Source organism: Melospiza melodia, chromosome 5, assembly GCF_035770615.1.
Source record: "Melospiza melodia melodia isolate bMelMel2 chromosome 5, bMelMel2.pri, whole genome shotgun sequence".
Taxonomy (NCBI): domain Eukaryota; kingdom Metazoa; phylum Chordata; class Aves; order Passeriformes; family Passerellidae; genus Melospiza; species Melospiza melodia.
In genome coordinates this window covers 78,961,113-78,980,036 of record NC_086198.1, presented here as the reverse complement: position 1 = coordinate 78,980,036, position 18,924 = coordinate 78,961,113, and the positions used below count along the sequence as shown (strand labels likewise).

The window sequence follows — 18,924 nt, the reverse complement described above, 5'->3', positions numbered from 1 at the left end:
CTAACTTTTGTCTTGACATGTTGAGGAAATTAGTTTTACGTATTCTGGCCTGTCCCTTGGTTGGAACAGGCTGTTGAGTTCTGAATGAGCACTCATCTTGAGAGGATAAAGTTCCTAGAGATTTTGGAAAAATAGAAATAATCTAGAGGAGAGTAACATCAAGGTTCATGCAAAACCCCAAACTGTTTGGTAATCTCTGATTTGTCTAAAAAAGTTCATGCTGGTTTCTGTCTGATGAAGTGATGCAGGTGACTGTTCCAAAATCAGTGAATCAACATTGCTGCTTATAAATACACAGTGAGATAGAACACCTCAAACAAATGGGACTTTTTTTGGTTTGAGGCAAAACTAATTTAACTTGTATTGTTTTTGTGTGCTCACCAAAGTGTGCAATCTGCTTTTGGTTTAGTGACTCACTTTAATCAGATTTTTTCCCTCTATGCACAGATTTCAGCTGCCCTCTAAAAGTTTTAGATTGTGATAAATCAACAATTTTAGGTAAAATCTTCTCCCTTTGGAAATTCTCAGTCATTTACAGTACTCAGTACAAGATATGGCAGCTGTTGATAGTCAGCAATGTGAAATTCTTTTTAGCAGTACATGTCCTTCTCAATATGCTCATTCTATGTTATGGCATGTTGTTGTTCATGGTTGACTTTTGCCTCCAGTCTCAGAGACAATTTTGTGGTTTGCATTATTGTTTTACTTCCTTGACACTATTGCCAGAGTGCTGCTGAGCTGTAAGGAATCTCTTAGGCTTGCCTTCCTATTGTATAGGTATTTAATCAATGTATTGGATGAACTGTATGTATTTATAATAAATGGGTTTGAACAGTTGTTTCATTCTGTTATTTGGAATAGTTCAGCTGTTCTAAGCTGCATTGGGAAAGAGTATTACTGCTACTTTGTCAGCAGTAATAGAGACCATCTGTAGCACTGAGGGTTTTTAACATGCTTGTTGTATAATCAGATGTATTGTGCTGTTTCTGTTTAATTATAGGGTGGTCCTTACCATGACACGTTGCACAGTATTTTAGGAGCCTATACTTGTTACAGACCTGATGTAGGCTATGTAAGTAAAAAATTTATTTTTTCAGGGGTGGGTAGGGAGATATTTTTAGGGGGAGGAAGGATTTAATTAATTAGTCATTTTTAGACCTGTATTAAATGGTTTGGGGGGATATGTGTGTGCTTTTTTCTATTCCAGTACATGCTTGAAAAGTGTGTATAACATTATTTTGCTGGATTTAAGCTTTTTACAGGTTAAGTAATTGGAAAATCCATATTTGTACTGAAAAGTACATAGTTTGAAAATTGGAATCCAAGACAAGGTGTAGTTATGTCCTTATTGTCAGTACCAGTCTTACTGAGACTGCTGTTGAGTTGAAATGATTGTTATTTCTGTCCCTTAGCACTGTGAGTTTCTGGACCAGTCTCTAAAGCAATGCCCATTGAAGCTACATGAGCTCAATCATAGTGTTTGAAGTAGTGATTATGAGGGGGCTGAGTGATTTTGTGTAGTCTGTGTGCAGAGCAGGGTTATACAGAGAGGCTGGTTCTTTATTGAGGAGCAGTTTTAGACAAGGCAGGTGTAGAGAGGGAACATTCCTGCTTTGTAGGTAGCACATAATGCTTGGCAGGAGCTGCTGACCATGACTGCTGGGAATGAGACAAAGGGCAGATCAGCTGCTGTGCCTCATGTGGCCCAGCAAGAACCTGTTGTGTTGGGAAGGAGCTTGTTCCTCAGGTTTGCAGGAATGGCAGTCACACCTTGCTCCATGTGACTCACAATGGCAGCACTGCACCCTCTGGGTGAGAGAGCTTTGCCTGGATTCCACACCAGGCTTTGTAGAGAAAGGGAACAATATCAATAAAACAAAAGTATAGTCTTAGAATGGTTTTGTTTATCAAATGACTCAGCACAGTTGTTTTTAACTGCTGGTAATTTATTGAAAAACAAAAGTACAGGCTTTGTCTCTAGCGTTCAAGTTCAGCTTTCCTCAAATAAGGATCTAGATGACCCATTCCTGGGAGAAAAGGGATTACTTTGAAACACCTAATTGTTAATAAAAAAAAAAATCTTTATTCTGTATATTTGAAAGTGTTGTCAACCTAGCCTATCCTAGGACTTCAACTTGGAGCCTTTGAAAGAAGACAACATGGGAATTGTTAGCTTCCATGCACTGAACATGTGATATCAAGGGGCATGTGGGTTAAAAAGTCCTACTTTTCTGAACATTTCTCAAGATGCAGCAGCTCAGTGAGTGCATCAAATACTAGTGAACATGAGGAAAAATGAGGCAATATAATAAAATTACTGCTAGAGAGTAACTCTTCTCCTTTCTTCAGGTGCAGGGCATGTCATTCATAGCAGCTGTACTGATCTTGAACTTGGATACTGCAGATGCCTTCATTGCTTTTTCTAACCTTTTAAATAAGCCCTGTCAGATGGCATTTTTCCGTGTGGACCATGGCCTTGTAAGTATGCAAAAAAACCTGTAATCAACATGCTGTGGATAATAAAAGGGAAAGTTTAGGAAAAGTTTAAAAAAAATAAAAAGTTATTATTTCAGTGGCTTGGAAAAAAAGTCAGAATTTATTTTAAATCAACACACTTTGTTAAAAAAAAACCCAACACACATATGCAGAATCTCTCAAAAAAGTCAACCCAAAGATCACCCTATCAACCTTTTTGAAAAAGAGGTGAATGAAATTGTCGAGTAGCTATTTTATGATACTCAGAGAATAGTTATGAGAACATTACTGTAGGTGGTTCTCAACAATGCTGCAATTGAAAGCTGAAAGCACCTTAATGAAAGTGTCTTGAAAGCACTTTTTATCAGAGGCTAATAGGTTGCTAAAAACAGACTGTTGCAGGGAGAACCAGGTTTTCCATATCCCTGTAGCAGCTGTGTTTGAGTCCCACAGGCTGTTTTTCAGAGAAAGAAACCTCTCACCTCCCAAGTTTTCACTGGGAGCTGATTCCCTTATTTTTTCTAGAGTCTCTAAAATTCCATGTCAGCAGATACACTAGCAAAATAAGACACAGCTCCTCAGATGTGGTTTTAATTTACTTTATTTTTGGGTAAAGTATATGGCATTCTGTGTTTCATTCTCACCTCTTAGCACTATGAAAATAGGATCTGCCTCTCAAAGAGTTCAAATGCAAGAGAATGAATGATGACAACAGTCACTGTTGTGGTTTAAAAACTAGACAATAGAAATCTTATCAGTATTCCTGCTGGAAAAGTATTCCCTGTTCAGTCCCTGAGTTTTATCAGTTGTAAGTACCATGGGAAAATGTGCCACAGGGCAGCCAGCATTGCTAGGAGCTGTATCAGCTATCTCCATTACAGTACTTGGATAAGGAGGACATGCTCATGCATTCAGTGTGTAAATATGGCTTTTGTGAAGATGGTTTTGGAATTGAATTGGATAGAATTAGATAAATATTTTTTTAGCTGAGCTAGTGGGGTTTGCAATTCTTTCAGATAATGCTGTTCAGTTCTGTGAGGCTGGCCAAATAGGGATATGGGATAACTGTGTGCTTACAGAGAGCAGAGATGGTGGTACATGAAATATTAATGTCCTGAAATCAAATCCATGATTTAACCACACAAAGAAAATGTCATTCAATATTTCAAAGGGACTAGTGACACTTGAGTGAGACAGTTTTTGCTTTCTGTGGTGAACATACTAATCTGCAGTCTACCCTCATCTATTTGTGTCAGCCTTATAACCAAATGCTGATTTTTTTTTGTATAGTAAATTAACCAAAAATAATACCATTGTAAGTTAGTTGTGTGAATAATATTAATTTATGCAGGTTTGTCTTGACTTCTTTTGTTGGTTAATTTTATTAAACAGTATTTTTTTATTACCACTAAAAGGAAGAGTCTTGCTGAATGTTGATTTGATCAAAATACTGCTTGTACTGCTGCCCACATTGCCATCCATAGAAATGACTGTAGCAGTTATGTGTAAGGTCCTGCCTCTGCAGTACTTTTGAGTGTAGGAACTTCAGTACAAGTGTCTTATAGTGGTGCCAGCAGATTCTTTTGAAAGTAGCACTGTCTGATGCATTACCTTATTCCTTCTTTATACTCACAGGTCTCATAGGTGCTTGGATTTCATGCATTTAAAAATCCACACTGGGGAGCTGTTTCAGGGGTACAGTTCTCTAAACTGGGTTCCTGGATTTCTGGTGTCTTGTTTGACATGAAGCTGTTTCTCTGTAACTGAAGTTTCAGAGATTCCAGTAGTTTCAGTTATTTCTCTAGCATGCACCCATCTCTGATTGACTGAAAGCCTTGTAGTGACTACCAGGCTGAGGTGTTTATTTGTCACTGTTAATGAAAGTAGTCCATCATCTGTCATTCAGAGGAAATGGGAAATACTTCTGTAAAGACATTAAAAAAACCTGGGAGATAAACTCTTCTTTAAAAGGATTTCACACAGAAGTTTCCAATAAGATCCCTTTTCTCTTTACTGTCATGATGTTTTGGGGAAAAGTATGCTGTTACAAGTCATACTTTCAAGAAATCACAGCCTTTCTTTATTGCTTTTATTGGGATTTGTATTACTGAATAATTCAAGGACTTTGCTTAGCTTTCCTCCCTATAGCGTTAGGGACAGTGATTAAATAATCTTTCGGTTTTGACTCTTGCTTGAATTGGAAGATGTTTTTAACATGTTTTCTGTTAATAAATTTGACTAAATACTTGAATTCTAAAATAGCATAAAAGTCTTTGTGTTAAAAACAATGAAGTTGAGTGGTTATGATGTCAGAGAGTTACAAACTGTTTCTCTTGCATAGATGTTTTGTCCCAGTCTTTGAATTTTTTGTGTGAAACTCATATCTTCCTTTTTGCAAAAGAAATGCCTATTATCTAAATGTAGAATGTATGGTGTTATGTTGGTATTAGACTATTAGAATAGCTCTGCTATTAGATTAGATTGTGAATTATGACTGGAATATACTGGACTCTTCACTGTTGCTGTGGCACATTAACATTATTTTAGTTTTGTATTTCTTTATGTTCCATTGGGTCTTGGATTTTATTCAGTGCAATATTAAATTACTGCCACAAGCATAAAACACCATTCTGTTATAATTATTTTGAGAAATCAGCCAAAAACTTCCCTCCTGCTGCTATTTTTCTTTCCAAAGGAAGCTGGCCAAGACCCAAAGAAATTGTTACATTGTTTAGTATGAGGATCATATATAGAGTGGATCTTAAACTCTTAGTGCTTGCTGATGCTGCCTTTTATGTAAATGCTTAACTGTTTATAGTATCATGTAATTCATTGATCCTATTTTTGAATGGTGTTAATCCTACAACAGATAATACATTTAAGCTTATTAATAACACAGCTAACTGCTTTTCTCCCTGTTATATTTTCCCAGATGTTGACTTACTTTGCTGCATTTGAGGTATTCTTTGAAGAAAATCTGCCAAAGTTATTTGCCCACTTCAAAAAAAATAACTTAACTCCAGACATCTATCTAATTGATTGGTAAGACTTGAAAGAGTAATTACTAATTTGAGTGGTATACAGCTCCATGTCAGTGTTCATGATAGAAATGGGAACATTCTTACCTGGTTTAATTTTATTCTGAAATAGAGGCTTTATTTTTTGCTCAGTACTTGAGTTGTCAATCCAAATCATTCCCACTTACTTCTGTGATGTTTAACATTTGCCTAACCTTTATTACTGCACTTGTGTTAAGTTGGAAGCTTGTTTTGAAAGAATGCTGACCTTCTGAGAAAATTTGTCTGTTGCATGTGCAGGTGTGTACCAGGGCTGGCTATTCAGAAAATATTTCCAGGCTTGCATTTGAAATGTGTACTTTGTCCTGAACAGATTGGGAAAAGTGTAATTAAAACATGTGACCATACAACATAAAACTCAAAGCTACAGAAAAGCTATTCCACTTAGCAGATGGGCAATTAGAGTCTTTTTATTAGATGAAACTGTCTTTCCTTTAAGTTCTAGTATAGTCAGAATATTTTCCTTAGAGAGGGACAAAGATCTTATTTGCACTTTTGCCAAATTTCTGTGAGGTATTATGCGCTCCAAATTGAGCACTTGCATTTATGCCTAGCAGACCTTGGTTTAGGGCAGTTAGAAAGTCTCTTTTCAGATAGACTTCATTGTCAGTTTTGGGATGACATTAAAGGTTTTTGGTGAAAAATTGGTTTGCCCTTACATTTGTTGACAGTTTCTTCTGTTGTCAGGTATCTGACAAATACCTTAAGTAAGAGAATAAATTCCCAGTGGTAACATTGGGATTTTTTCCCTGAGATTAATGAGCTGTTCTTCTGGAACAGCTTATTATTCTGGAAAATATTTGTAGTGTTAATGTGATTTTACCTGAACATCTTTGGCAATACCATGATCTTTAAGACCAGTCTTTTTCTTCCCTGCAGATGCAGGAAAGCTCTTCTTGTTGTCCTTAATGTCCTTTGGTTGATTCAGCTCCATCCAAATGGACTTCTTGTGCTGCCTTTGCTTGAGTTGCATGGTTTGTATGAGGGTGGTGTAACCCTCCGTGCAACAGGCATATACAAACCATGGGCGTTGTGATTTGGCTGTTACACTGGGATTAAACTTTAATGCATCATGTGTAGGGGAATTGTTGGGGATTGTAATGCACAGGCTCATTTCTCCCAACATTTAATGGGAGAAATACCACTGGAAAGAATTTGTGACTGAAAGCTGACAGTATTAAACTGAAGTAGATCTGTGCACAGAGAATAGAAAAAGTACTGGGATAAGACAGAAGGGAAGAAAGAGAGCAGAAGCTGGTGTGTTCAGTGATAAGAGGAAAGATGTTGAAATTGTATTCCTCAGTGTTGTGAAAGCCTGTGTGTGGAGAAAGCAATTGAATAAAAGGGACATCAGAATAAGATGACTGTAAACATACATGTGGGAGAGTAACTGGATAGACAACACTGAAATCACCAGGTTATTGGATTTTTAATGGACAATAATGTCAATAGCAGTCCAGAAATTCTCAGCCTGTTACATGACAAGCATAGTCACCTTACCAGCAGGGACACAGACTAGGCAGAGATATTTAATGCTGTCTTCACTTTGGTTTTTAACAATGATGATGATGATGTGCTTTGGGGTCCCAGAGCCCTGAGCTGGAAGAGCATGGCTGTGAGGATGATAAACTTCCATTTGAACCTGAACTTGTGGGATTTGCTGCTCCAGCCTGATGGTCTGTGGGGCCTGATGGGATTCATCCAAGAGCTGGCAGTTATCATAATGAGATCTCTCTCAATTATTTTTGAACAGTCTTGGGAATCTGGAGAGGTTCTGTTTGTCTGGAAGCTGGCAAACATTGTCCTGATTTTCAGGAAGGCTGTCTCTGGCAATGAAAGGCCTGTCAGAGTCACTACAGTGACTGGTAAAATTATGGAGCCATAAGGTTATTCTGGAACATATTGAAAGACACCTGGAGGATAGCACAGCCAGCTGTGCTTTCATGAGGTGAAAGCCCTGCTTCACCAACTTAATTTCCTTTTATGACAAGGTTACTCCCCTAGTTGGGTAGATGTGATATTTTTAGACTTCACTAAAGATTTTGATAGCATCTCACAGTAGCCTCTCCAGATTCTGCAGCTGGGATGGACCAATCCTGGATGTGCAGCCAGACTGGGGAATGAGATGCTGGAAAGCAGCACCACAGAAAGGGACCTGGGGTTCCTGGTCAGTGGCAAGTTGAATGTGAATCTGCCAGGAGGGCCAGCCCTGTCCTGAAGGGCATCAGGCACATCATGGCCAGTCAGGCCAGGGAGGGATTGTCCTGCATTGCTCTGCACTGGGACAGCCTCACCTTCAGCCCTGAGGGCAGTTTGGGGCACTGCAGTGTAAAAACCATAGTTTACTGTTAGAGAGTGTGCAAAGGAGAGCAATAAGGATGGTGAATGGCTTTAGAGGAAGCTCTGTGAGGAGCAGCTGAGGTCACTTGGTCTGTTCAGCCTGGAGGAGACTGAGGGGAGACCTCACTGCAGTTACAGCTTCTCTGTGAGGAGAAGAGGAGGGGCGGGCAGTGATGTCTTCTCTGTGGCAACAGTGCATGAAGCTGTGAAATTCAAACTAAATATTGGGAAAAGATTCTTCTTCCCAGAGGGTGGCTGGGCACTGGCACAGGCTCCCCAGGAAGGTGGTCAGAGCACCAAGCCTGGCAGAGTTCCAGAAGCTTTCAGACAGTGCTCTCAGGCACATGATGTGATCCTCCAGGTGGCTCCTGTGCAGGACCAGGAACTGGACTCAATAATCTTTGTGGGTCCTTTCCAACTCGGGGTATTCTGTGATACTATGGATTACTAATTGGATATGATGCTGTCATAAATAAGGTGATTGCTGTGTAGGAGGAACTAAAATTGAGCATCCTCATGGTACAGGCATGTTAATATCATGCTATTGTTTAACTTTACATTGTAAAGAAGAAATCCTGAAAAACAGTATCAGAAATTAGAGATTTAGAAAAAAAGATTGTTTTGACAGAAGATTGAAGGTTTATATTCCCTTCAGTAATTTTGCTTTGATAGAATACTCTTTATTTATATTTATATTTCTTGAGTAAACATTTACGTGATTAGTTGTTTTCTCTTAGAACATATATAGGGAAAAAACCCAACACAAAACCAAAACAAACCAAAAGGAAAATGACTGACTTGTAAGTGAAGAACTGAAGTGATGACATCTGTGTTGAAGTGCTGTTGAAGTCTTGGGGCATATCAGGTCCTCCTTTTGTTACCTCTGTGGTGTCAAGAGCACTTGAAAGAGAAGTCAGTGGGGAGTGGCTGTGGATGATGCTTCTCAAGGTCTTTGCATCAGTGAACTGATAATTAACATTTCTTGCTGACTACCTGCATCCATATTCAAGCTGTTTATTTTAATTCCAAGGACGATTTACTGTGTTCCTTCCCATCCCTAGAGAGTTACAGCACTGATCATGCACAGGAATGTAGGCTCTTTGAGACAGACCTGCCCAATACTGTATTTAACTTTTTCACACTTGTCTTGAACTACACAGCTCATACCACTCTGTCCTTAATTTTATTAGACTGTAAAGGTTGTATGTGTGTAAAACTTACATATTTTACTTAAATATATGTGTAAAGATATTCGTGTGTGTGTCCTCTAGGAAGCAGATTTAGATTTTTTTTTTCTTTAAATTACTACTAAGAGTGTGGCTGCAGTGTATTTAAAGTCAAGGAAGAATATGGTACAGCATTGCTTTGAGTAGGCAGACCTTTTGCATGTAGGTAAAAATCTCTGTGAAACAGCCTTGCTCTGGCATTACTTTTATTTAAATGAACACTTGTTCTGAGCTCCAAAGGGGATGCCTGCTGTTGTTCCAGTGGCTGGTGTGGTTACTGTGCAGGCATGTGTGCAGTAAATCTCTGCTGCTGCCAGCTCTGGGAGGCTCCAGTAGCCAGTGCTGCACACACTAGTTGCTGGGAAGCCTTCCTGCTCCTTCCACAATTAAAATGGAGACAACTAGTCTGCTTTGTGCTTCTTGCTGTCACCTGTGCTGCAGGAAACAGCAGTAAAATTGGTGTGCTTAAATCATTTTTGAAGGGATATGTTGCAAGAAAAAGAAATAGGTGGACCCAGCTGTGCAGGTTTTCTTGGAGCTGGTAGAGGACTTAGGGAGAAAAGCCTCCCTGCCAGTTTAGTTCCACTGCTGCCTTCTATGATGGGAAAACTCCAAGAGCTGAGTAGTTTAATTAAAGGCACTGTGACATGATTATTGGGGATGCCACAGGTAAGGCATCTCATTTAAAAAGGACCCATGTGCTCTAAGCCTAAACTCCAACTGATAAATCTTGTAGAAAGAATTCAAAAACTATACAGGGTTTTACTTTTTTTGGTGGGTATAAAGAGGATCAAAAAAAGCCATAAAGAACAATGTGGAGTCAGGTTCACAAAGAACAGAGGGGAAATAGTGTGTCTGAATAGCCCAGTTTTGGCCTCTCACTCTGTCAGCTGATGTTCTGCAGGCTCCTGTGAGCAGAGTGGAATGTGGATTTGCCAAGGACACATGCTGTCTATTTATGGCCTGCTGCTGCTATGCAAACACCTCTTTATCCCTACTCAGGAAAATGATTTTGGCAATAATTATAGCCAAGGGCTGTGTTTGTACTGATGGATTGATCAGTGTTCTTTAGTATTACATGGAGTGTGATTGTGCTCCCTGAACACAAAGTTTCTATTGACACCATGTGCTTGTTAGGATAGAGGTCTAGGCCACTTTGTGTGGCCATTTTTGGTGGGCACTTCCAGTAAAGTATGTATAAGTTTGTTTTCTGTTACTTTGAGAAAAGCATAGTCTGTGCCTCCCAGAAAATGCTCTCTTGCAGTCAGCATTTAATTTATTTTCCAAATAAGAAATGAAATAAACACTTATACTATTTTTTAGACTGTAATGATTTTTAAATTTACAGACATGGGAAAGGAATGTGTAGTGCAAGAAAACATAAGATCTGATTTGCATCAATGCTGTGTGTGAATTGCCCATCCAAAATCTGTCCTACCTGTCTGCATTGCTCTTGCTGATATCTTGTAAAGACTTTTTAATTAGAAAGAAAAGAGAAAAAGGAAAGGGAGGAAGAAAAAACAAAGGGAAGAGGGATGGAGCTTATGATTATCGTGGTAGCAGTGCTTTGCTTTCTTGATGACTTTATGGTCATATGCTTTTACTGTGAGCAGCAAACCAGCCAGGACTTCATCTACCTCAAAGTACACTTTCATCAGAAACAGGGCCAGGGAGGAACAGGATCCTCTGGTGCTGCTTCTCTTCCCCTTCCAACCAGAGAAAGGCCAGGAGCCTGCATTGCTCTGACACTGGACATCTCTGTGTGAGTTTAGCTGTGTTGTTTGCACCTGCAACACGGAGAGTTGCAGACAGAAGTCACCCTGCAGTACAGTGACAGCAGCTCATGTGCAAGGAGTGTGCCAGTGCTGCTGGAAGATGCTGCTGGAACTGCCTCAGTCTGGCAGCTGCTTTATTACCCCTGTAAATTCCAGCAGCGTTTCAACCAGTAGCTCAGATGTCTAATAAAAATGTCTTTCAGTAGGAAATGTTTGAAAGGATGAAATGCTGTACCTGTTCTAGGAATCTAAGCAGTGATTCCTACTGGCCATTCACTGCTTATTCTAGGGGGCCCAGTCTCTGCTGTTAGGTCTTGATGCATCAATTCCATGCAGATATTAATGAAAGATAATTGTCTTGTTAAGTTCCTGCAAATGGCACTTCCTTCCAAATTATGAAGAGCTCAATGGCAAATACCTGACTTGATGTGACAGCTTTTTTGATGCGAGTAAATCCTTTCATACAAAAGAAGTGTTCTCATAAATAGTTCTGTCTTTTGACAGTTAATTTTCTGCATAGTTGGAGATTTAATACAAATGGGTTATTCAGGTTAGGCCTGAATCATGACAGAATAATTGCTTTTGTGAATAACAACGGGTCTGTAAAGTTGGCATTGTTATTTATCTTTAACCAGGACTTGTTACTGGCTGCAGTAGTGTTCCCCTGCTACTTGGTAACCAGGAAAGGACTCAGCTGAATTGCTTCTTATTACACTGTTACTTTTAAATTGAAACCCTGTTTCTGTTTCCTCTGTGTGTGTGTGTGTACAGACAAAAGTCTTAATTCTTCCATGTAGCTATTCTGTGGCAGTACTGTTTTATGTGGTCTGTGACTGTTCAGAAAGATTGAAAGAGTGTATAAAGTAAATGAAGTCTGTAGTGCAGGATCAGCCAGTAACCCAGAGAAAGAGCTTGGATCATGCTCCCCTTACACCTTCATGTATGTGTGATGAACAAGTGTCTGGGTTTTGCATCCCAGATCTATACTTCTTGTTTATTTTATAATTCTGACTTAGCTTTTTGGAGAACAGGATTTAAAATGTTTCCACTTGTTATAAGAAGATTGCAATGAGATGTAAAAATAGGAAAAACAGTAAAATCCTAAGATCTTAAACCTGCAATTCACTTGTCACCTGAATTTGTGCAAATGTTAGTTTCATCAGGATGTTAATCAAATGAATATCTTTTCTCTTTTTTCTAAAGTGTGGTGATTCACACAGAAGCCATATACGTAACAACACATCATTCAAATAAATTTTTATATAGTAAAAAGCAGATAATGTAGAAAACCTTTGATTATTAGACTTTGCTGTGAAAATACATTACTTCATATTCTATACCTATGCATATATGTGTGTGTGTGTATATATCTGTTCCATTTTATATTTTTAACGTGAATCCAAATTTCCCAAATAAAAAATTGGAGGGGATAGAGGGTAGTTTTAAACACGTGAACACTACTGTTCAATTCAGCATACTTGAAAAGGAGTTTTTTGTTAAAAGCTTTGGAAAGGTTTGATTGAAATTTGAGCCTTTGCTGACCTCTGCTGGGGAGAGAATTCTTTGCAGTTTTACAGAGATTTTTGTGCAGTGCATCTGTGGAAAAGTTATTTCTGAATTCTGAAGGATAAAACTCCTGTAACTCTTTCCCCTTATATACTGTAAAATGATTCCAGGAAATGATTCTCATCACGTGCTGTTAGGTCATTGTTGGCAGCAATGCTCCTGCTCTGCTGTGCAGTGAGATGTTGGATAAAGGAGAGAGGAGGGAGCAGCTTCTTGTTTCTGGCTGCAAGGCTGTCAGCATTTTGGTGAGGGAAGAAATGTGCTCATGCTCACTAATGAGAATAGAGTTTTAGCAACTGGGATGAAGCTGTTGCTTCTGGTATTACCCTCGGAATCACATCTGCACAGGCACTCTGAGCCACCATCTTATCACCACTGTCTGCACCTCTCTGGACATCCTGCCTTTCCTGTTTCTCTCAACTCAAGGGAGTTCAGGCTGATCCTTCCTCCAAAACTCATGCTAATATTACTTTGCCTGTCAATCAAGCCTGAAACACAAGAGTTAATTTTACTCATCTCCTTTATCTGAACCACAAAATGCCCAATGCAGTTTGTCTTAAAGTTCAGCTTTTTGAGGTTTTGCAACTAAAACTACATCAATTCTCAGCTCTGAAGTGATGATTAAATAGGCCTTTGATTATAGCTGTGGTCATCACATGCCCATTGTAAAACCATGTATATTGTTTTTTCTGGTATATCCAAGAAAATCCAACTTAGAGACCACGCTTTAATAGTTATACAATTTTCTATTGTTTCATGGATTGGTGCGCTGCAACTAACAGAAGTACTCCTGATATATAAAAGGGATGTTCAATGACAAATATGAGAAGCCTCAAACTTACTGATGATTGGTGTGTGTATTTCTGTGAGTATCCAAGACTTCTTGTCTAATAAGTGAGAATTTTGTTCTGTCTTTCAGGATATTCACATTGTACAGCAAATCTTTGCCACTAGACTTGGCTTGTCGTGTCTGGGATGTGTTCTGCCGTGATGGAGAAGAGTTCTTATTCCGTACAGCACTGGGAATACTCAAACTTTTTGAAGATATTTTGACCAAAATGGACTTCATTCATATAGCTCAGTTTTTAACAAAGCTACCAGAGGACTTGCCTTCAGAAGAATTCTTCACATCTATTGCTGCCATTCAGATGCAAAGTAGAAACAAAAAATGGGCTCAGGTAAAGAGGATGCTAGTCTTGGTTAACTGATGATTTTACTTTACTCATGAAGATGGGGTTTGGCAACATCTGGAAGAATGTTTCAGCAGAGCTAGTGCTTGATTTTATGGGTAGGTAGGACTGTGAAGCTCACTCCATGCTCTTGGCATACATTGAGATGAGTGGATTCCTTCAGTTTAATCTCCTCTGGAAAGGGAGAGTCAGCCAACATTCAAATTGAAATATTGAGTGAAATTTATGAAGTAAAAAGTCAGACAACTTTGAAATTTTTTTAATTACAAAGGCTGCTAGCAACATTATAACTTGATACTTAAATGCAGATATCCACTCTTTGGGAGAAGTTGTCACATGTTGTCATATGATAATACAATCATTCTAATCTTCTTGAACAGCACTACTCTGCCTAATTTGGGCTCTGCAGAAGTGATTGCATTTCTGACTTCTTTATTGGGATTTAGCATGTGATTTCAGAAATTGTTTCATCACTGTAATTTTAACTAAATTTTAGTTTAAAGAAAAAAAGATGTGTCATCTGAATTTGGAAATCATTAAGTGGCTGTAGCAGCCATTCATGTTGGAGAGTGAAAACACACCCTTTTTTTTTTTTTTTTTTTGTTCAAAGCAGCAATACAGCCCACATTGTGAGTCATTCCATAACAGAGCTCTGCCCATTTTACCCAACTGCTTTTTTGCAGAGAAACTGAAAGGTGGTGTTAAATGTAGGGGTTGGGGCAATTCAGCTGCAACTGGGTGTCTCTGGTTCTCTCCGGGGGTAGCAGTGCTGTAGATGCTGGGGATTGCCAGTTTTCTCTTCAAAATGAGCATTTTAACCTTCACAGCAGGAGTGGCTCCACAGGTTGTTCAGTTGTCTCACCTTCCTTGAACATGTCATGTGTGCATGAGGATTGCATTCCAAATAAATTGCCAGCCTGCTGCTGTTTCCCTTGTGGGGAAGGACAGATAAGGGTGCTATTCTGCCAAGAACCCCAAATAAGCCTTCAAAAGTGTGTGTTGGGGGAGATGGAGTTTAAATCTTTGTTGAATCTGCTTCTGTGCGCCATGTCACAAGGACTTACAGGAGAGGTCTCTTGTCAGGGGAGAAGTTTTCTAAATTTAATTACATTAAATAGTTAAAGTAGTGTTGCTTAGACATAATTAGAAACTCTTCAGAATGAATTATTACTTTTTAAAATCTAATGCTTTCCTTCTCTCTCATGTCTGGAAATGTCTAGATACTGGCTGCTCTGCAGAAAGATAACCGGGAGATGGAGAAAGGAAGTCCTTCGCTGAAGCGTTAACGTTGGGTTCGCCTCCAGTGGCTCCCAGGAAAAGAGCTAAAGTGGCAGAAGTATTGATTACTGTTTGACATGTATGAGCCTGCACATCAAAGTGTTAGTTCAGAGTTACATTTAGTAGTAGAATAGCCTTAAGGGGGAGAGAAGAAAATCGAGGAGGAGGAGTGAAAAAAAACAAAAAAGAAGAAAGGAAATTAGGGGATAAACCCCTTATAAATTAAACCTAGGCTTAGCCTTAAACTTTTAGTGGTATGCGCATATGCTGTGGAGAGCATTACACGTTCTATACTTCTGATGAGGGCAGTGAAACAAAATAACACCAAGGGTTTGGGGGTTTTCTAATTTTTTTTCTTAGATGTTTTAAACAACTGGACATTCAGCAATGTCGGTTGCTTTGACAGCTATTCCCGTTCCATTCTTAGGCAGGATATATTTCCAATACCTGTAACAGTAGCTGGATCTGGATTTTAGATAACTGGTGCTTGAATTCTAAATGATGTAAGGACCATTTCTTTAGAATTGCTTCTGATTTTATAGGATGTGGGTCCCATTTACCAAAGAAATCATGTAGACATAGAACTACATTCCTTTCTTTAATAAGAAAAAGTTAAGTAGAAAGTAAGCTTGGAAGAGAAGTCAAACTAGCAGTGCAAAACTAATTATTCTTCAAGCTGCCTTGGAAATTTATTTTCCAATCTGGATGCATATGGAGGAAATTCCATTCATCAGACTAGATTCTAAACTCACCAAGAGGGTTCTGGTATTAAGGTGGCATAATTTCCCAATTGTGCTTTCTTTCCTCTGTTGAAAGCCAAGGTCACATACCACTGAATGCATGTTTCCATGCATGTGTCCCTCTCTGGGGCACTGCTGTTTCACAATGTTCTTCACAACCTTACTGTGTGCCATGTGTCCAGTCATGGAGATAGAACTGGACTTAGCAGATAAACTGCGAAATGGTTAAAACAGATTTTGCTAGATCCTTTGAACCAAGCTTTGCTCACTGGCAGAACTAAGGAGGAAAGGTTGTAGGGGAGCTGTTAATATTTGCCAGTGTTGCTGCTGAAAAGCAAAGGTTTTGTGGAATCTCCTGAAGCTGCTGCCACAGTGGGAAAGTTATGTGGAGCAGATCCACAAGTGACAGGTGAAAGAAGTTTATTGGGAAATGTGCCAGGCACCATCAGGATAAGTACAAGCTGTCATGTCTGAGCGTTTTATCTGACCTCTGATACATGAGGCAAGTTACAGCGGCCATTACATAAACTCCTCATAGATTGTAGATCCTCTCTGCATTCAGGTGAATGTTGAAGGGCAAATCATGAGTGCCTCTGATTTACAAGAATGTTTATTGCATAGTGTGTAGTGTAAAACCTATTTTATGCTAATGGTGATCAGTGAAAAGGGAAAGGTAACTGAAGCAATATTTGTGTTAACTGTGAACAGGCATTACTAAATCCTCCAGCTGTACGGTCAGCAGTTTCCCAGTGCTCTTCAACTGCTTTAAGCTGATTATTTTGGCATTGTCTGAATAAAACCAAGAAGAATAGTTGCCCACTGCTCAACTCAACATACAGTGTAAAGGACTGTGGGACATAATCAAAACACTGTCCTTTGGTACAGACATTATTTCTACGAGGGATAATTTGATTGTAATATTAAGAAGAGTGAGAACAAGATTCTCTGGTAAGTGAGGACTCATAATCACTTTGAAAGATGTGTAATGCAAATACAGCCTGCAAGTCCAATACCTCATTGACCTCTTCTCCTGTCCACTTTGTGTAGCTGGTGTAATGGATGTGGTTTTTGTTGGTCATCTTAATTCCACCACAAGACATCACCTCGGTCATCACTTACTGAAAATAGACATTAAGATGTGATAGGAAACATGTTAATTCACTCAGAATTTGTACAGAATTTGTCCTCCAATGACTGGTACTTGTATGCTCCATTGCTTTGAAGTGCAATAGAAAGCAGGAAGGTCAGTAAGTGTTTTTTAATATCACTTTTTCTATTCCTACAACAAATCTGCCTTTCCATGAAGAATACGAGAGGCCTACCATCCAAACATTTGCACTATGCTTTTAAACGGTTTATGGAACACAGAGATCACTTTTTCCTCAAGATACATGTTTAGGTGGTACTGTAACTGGCTTTGTGATTTAAGTCTTCATTGCAACTACATTTGTATTTTCTTTTAAAGCAAGTCTACAAGTGTGGCTCATTTGTTTGGTTAAAAAAGCAGTTTTTAGCTACTAGGTATCTTGGCAGCCATCACAGCCTGTTCTTTTTCTCTTCTCAATAAGATGTTGAATGTAACAGTGACAGTGGGCATAGTTGTGGGGAAAAGGCCTGCTGCAACACTTGTGCACTGTTTGTTACTTGCAAATGTAATTACTTTGTTTTGTGATTTGATCTGTTCTTAGAAGTTGTATATATTTTCTAAATGATTTCTTTGTGTATATAAGGTATGTTCTTTAATGAAGAAACAGCAATGCAATAAGGAGCTTTGCACAGTTTATTTTCAAACAAAATACATGTGAAAAAAAATCACCTGCCTAAACATGCAATTATTTCAACTTCTCAATTACTTGATTTGAAGGTAATGCTTGAATTTTGATAAAAACAGAGTTGAGTAGCAATGGCATAGAATTTGTTGCCACTGAGCTTTTCAAGTTTCTTGCAGTATACCAAATCTCTTAATTAGCTAATGCAGAAATCTTCTCTAAGAAATTCAGGGAATTGCGTTAAAAAATTGACAATTTTATTGTTCAGGTACTTGAACGTATCTGTAACAAGATGCATGAGATCTTCTTTCATGGAGAAAATGTCCCCATCAAGCAAACTTTCTTTTCTTCATGGATGTAAAGAAAAATGGATCTGCTGCAATACGTGAAAAGTACCACTGTACGTGCAGTAGATCAGAGAAACCAGAAAACCCCAGCCAGCTTTGGGATTCTTTACAATCTGCACTTTATAATAAAGCAGTTTTGCAACTTCGATCTGCAGTCAATCAGTAATATTATTTCATTTAGTAAACAATTTCATTTGGGAAAAAAGGTACCTTGTAACAGCTTCTTTTTGAATGTTTTAAAACAAGAATGATATATAGAGAAGTGTTGGTACATCTCCTGTACATCATGTTTAAATTGGGTTATGTAGTTACCACATTTGTTTTGTTTAGATATGTGTATCAAACTGGAACTTTTTTCAACTGTAAATATATGGTTTTGTTAAATAAAGTCATGTAAAGTTATCTTAATCAACTGTTGTCAGTGTAATTCAGATATTAAAAATTCCAGTTCTAGTCTTTTTCTTCACAGGTGGCTTTAGCAATTTTTGTCTGTTCGACAAGAGGACTTTGGGCTATTTGTTAATTGAAGGTAGAGGACTTTTTGCTGATGCTTTTAAGTTCTCATGTTGAAATACCTGTTAAATACCCTGAGACATTTAGAAAATCTGATACTTACTGTGCCTGTGTTTTTATCCCTTTTCATACATCTTTCTCTGGACTAGGCCTGAGGTCTGATAAATGTATTATGAGAAATAGTTGTAAATAAATCTTTATGTATTTTCAGAGTTCACCTCATCCCAGCTTTGCTTCAAAAGAAATCTTAGTTTTTTGCAAGTTTCATAATCACAAAGCATTTTTGTGCTCAAGTTAAGTCAGTGTTGTTTTACTTCTAACATAGGCATAACTTCAGAACTTAAAGTAGAGAAGCTTCCTGTTGCAGAAATGAAAAGAGTTTGAAGGATCAAATAAAAGGGGAGAGAACTCTGGCAGTACCTGTGCACCACGGGTACGTGCAGAACCCAGGCAAAGCCTTGGCTGCCATGGTTCTGGTTGATCCAGCAAGCAGCTGTCCCACTTCCTTCCACTGCAGTATCTCCTGATGGGCAGAAGAGGAATGTGAAATCAGGTTTGTTCTCTCTAACACCGATTTGATACTGAAAGAGATTTATAATGTATCTGTTACAGGAGTTGCACACATTTG

The 18,924-nt window shown here is 38.6% G+C and overlaps 1 protein-coding gene across 3 annotated transcripts in view; it reads left to right on the top strand.

Annotated features, from left to right (window-relative positions):
* The window catches only part of TBC1D14 (TBC1 domain family member 14), a 63,769-nt gene extending 45,578 nt beyond the window's left edge, over window positions 1-18,191 (top strand). For 2 of the 3 annotated variants that reach the window (XM_063157572.1, XM_063157574.1), the window contains 5 exons: window positions 1,001-1,072; window positions 2,350-2,478; window positions 5,408-5,517; window positions 13,379-13,637; window positions 14,870-18,191. In XM_063157572.1, the coding sequence (XP_063013642.1) occupies window positions 1,001-1,072; window positions 2,350-2,478; window positions 5,408-5,517; window positions 13,379-13,637; window positions 14,870-14,935 (636 nt within the window). In that variant the 3' untranslated portion in view covers window positions 14,936-18,191. Of the gene's footprint in view, window positions 1-1,000; window positions 1,073-2,349; window positions 2,479-5,407; window positions 5,518-13,378; window positions 13,638-14,869 lie in introns of those variants that run through there. The other variant, XM_063157573.1, reaches the window with a different exon arrangement.
* The last annotated feature ends 733 nt before the right edge of the window (window positions 18,192-18,924 follow it).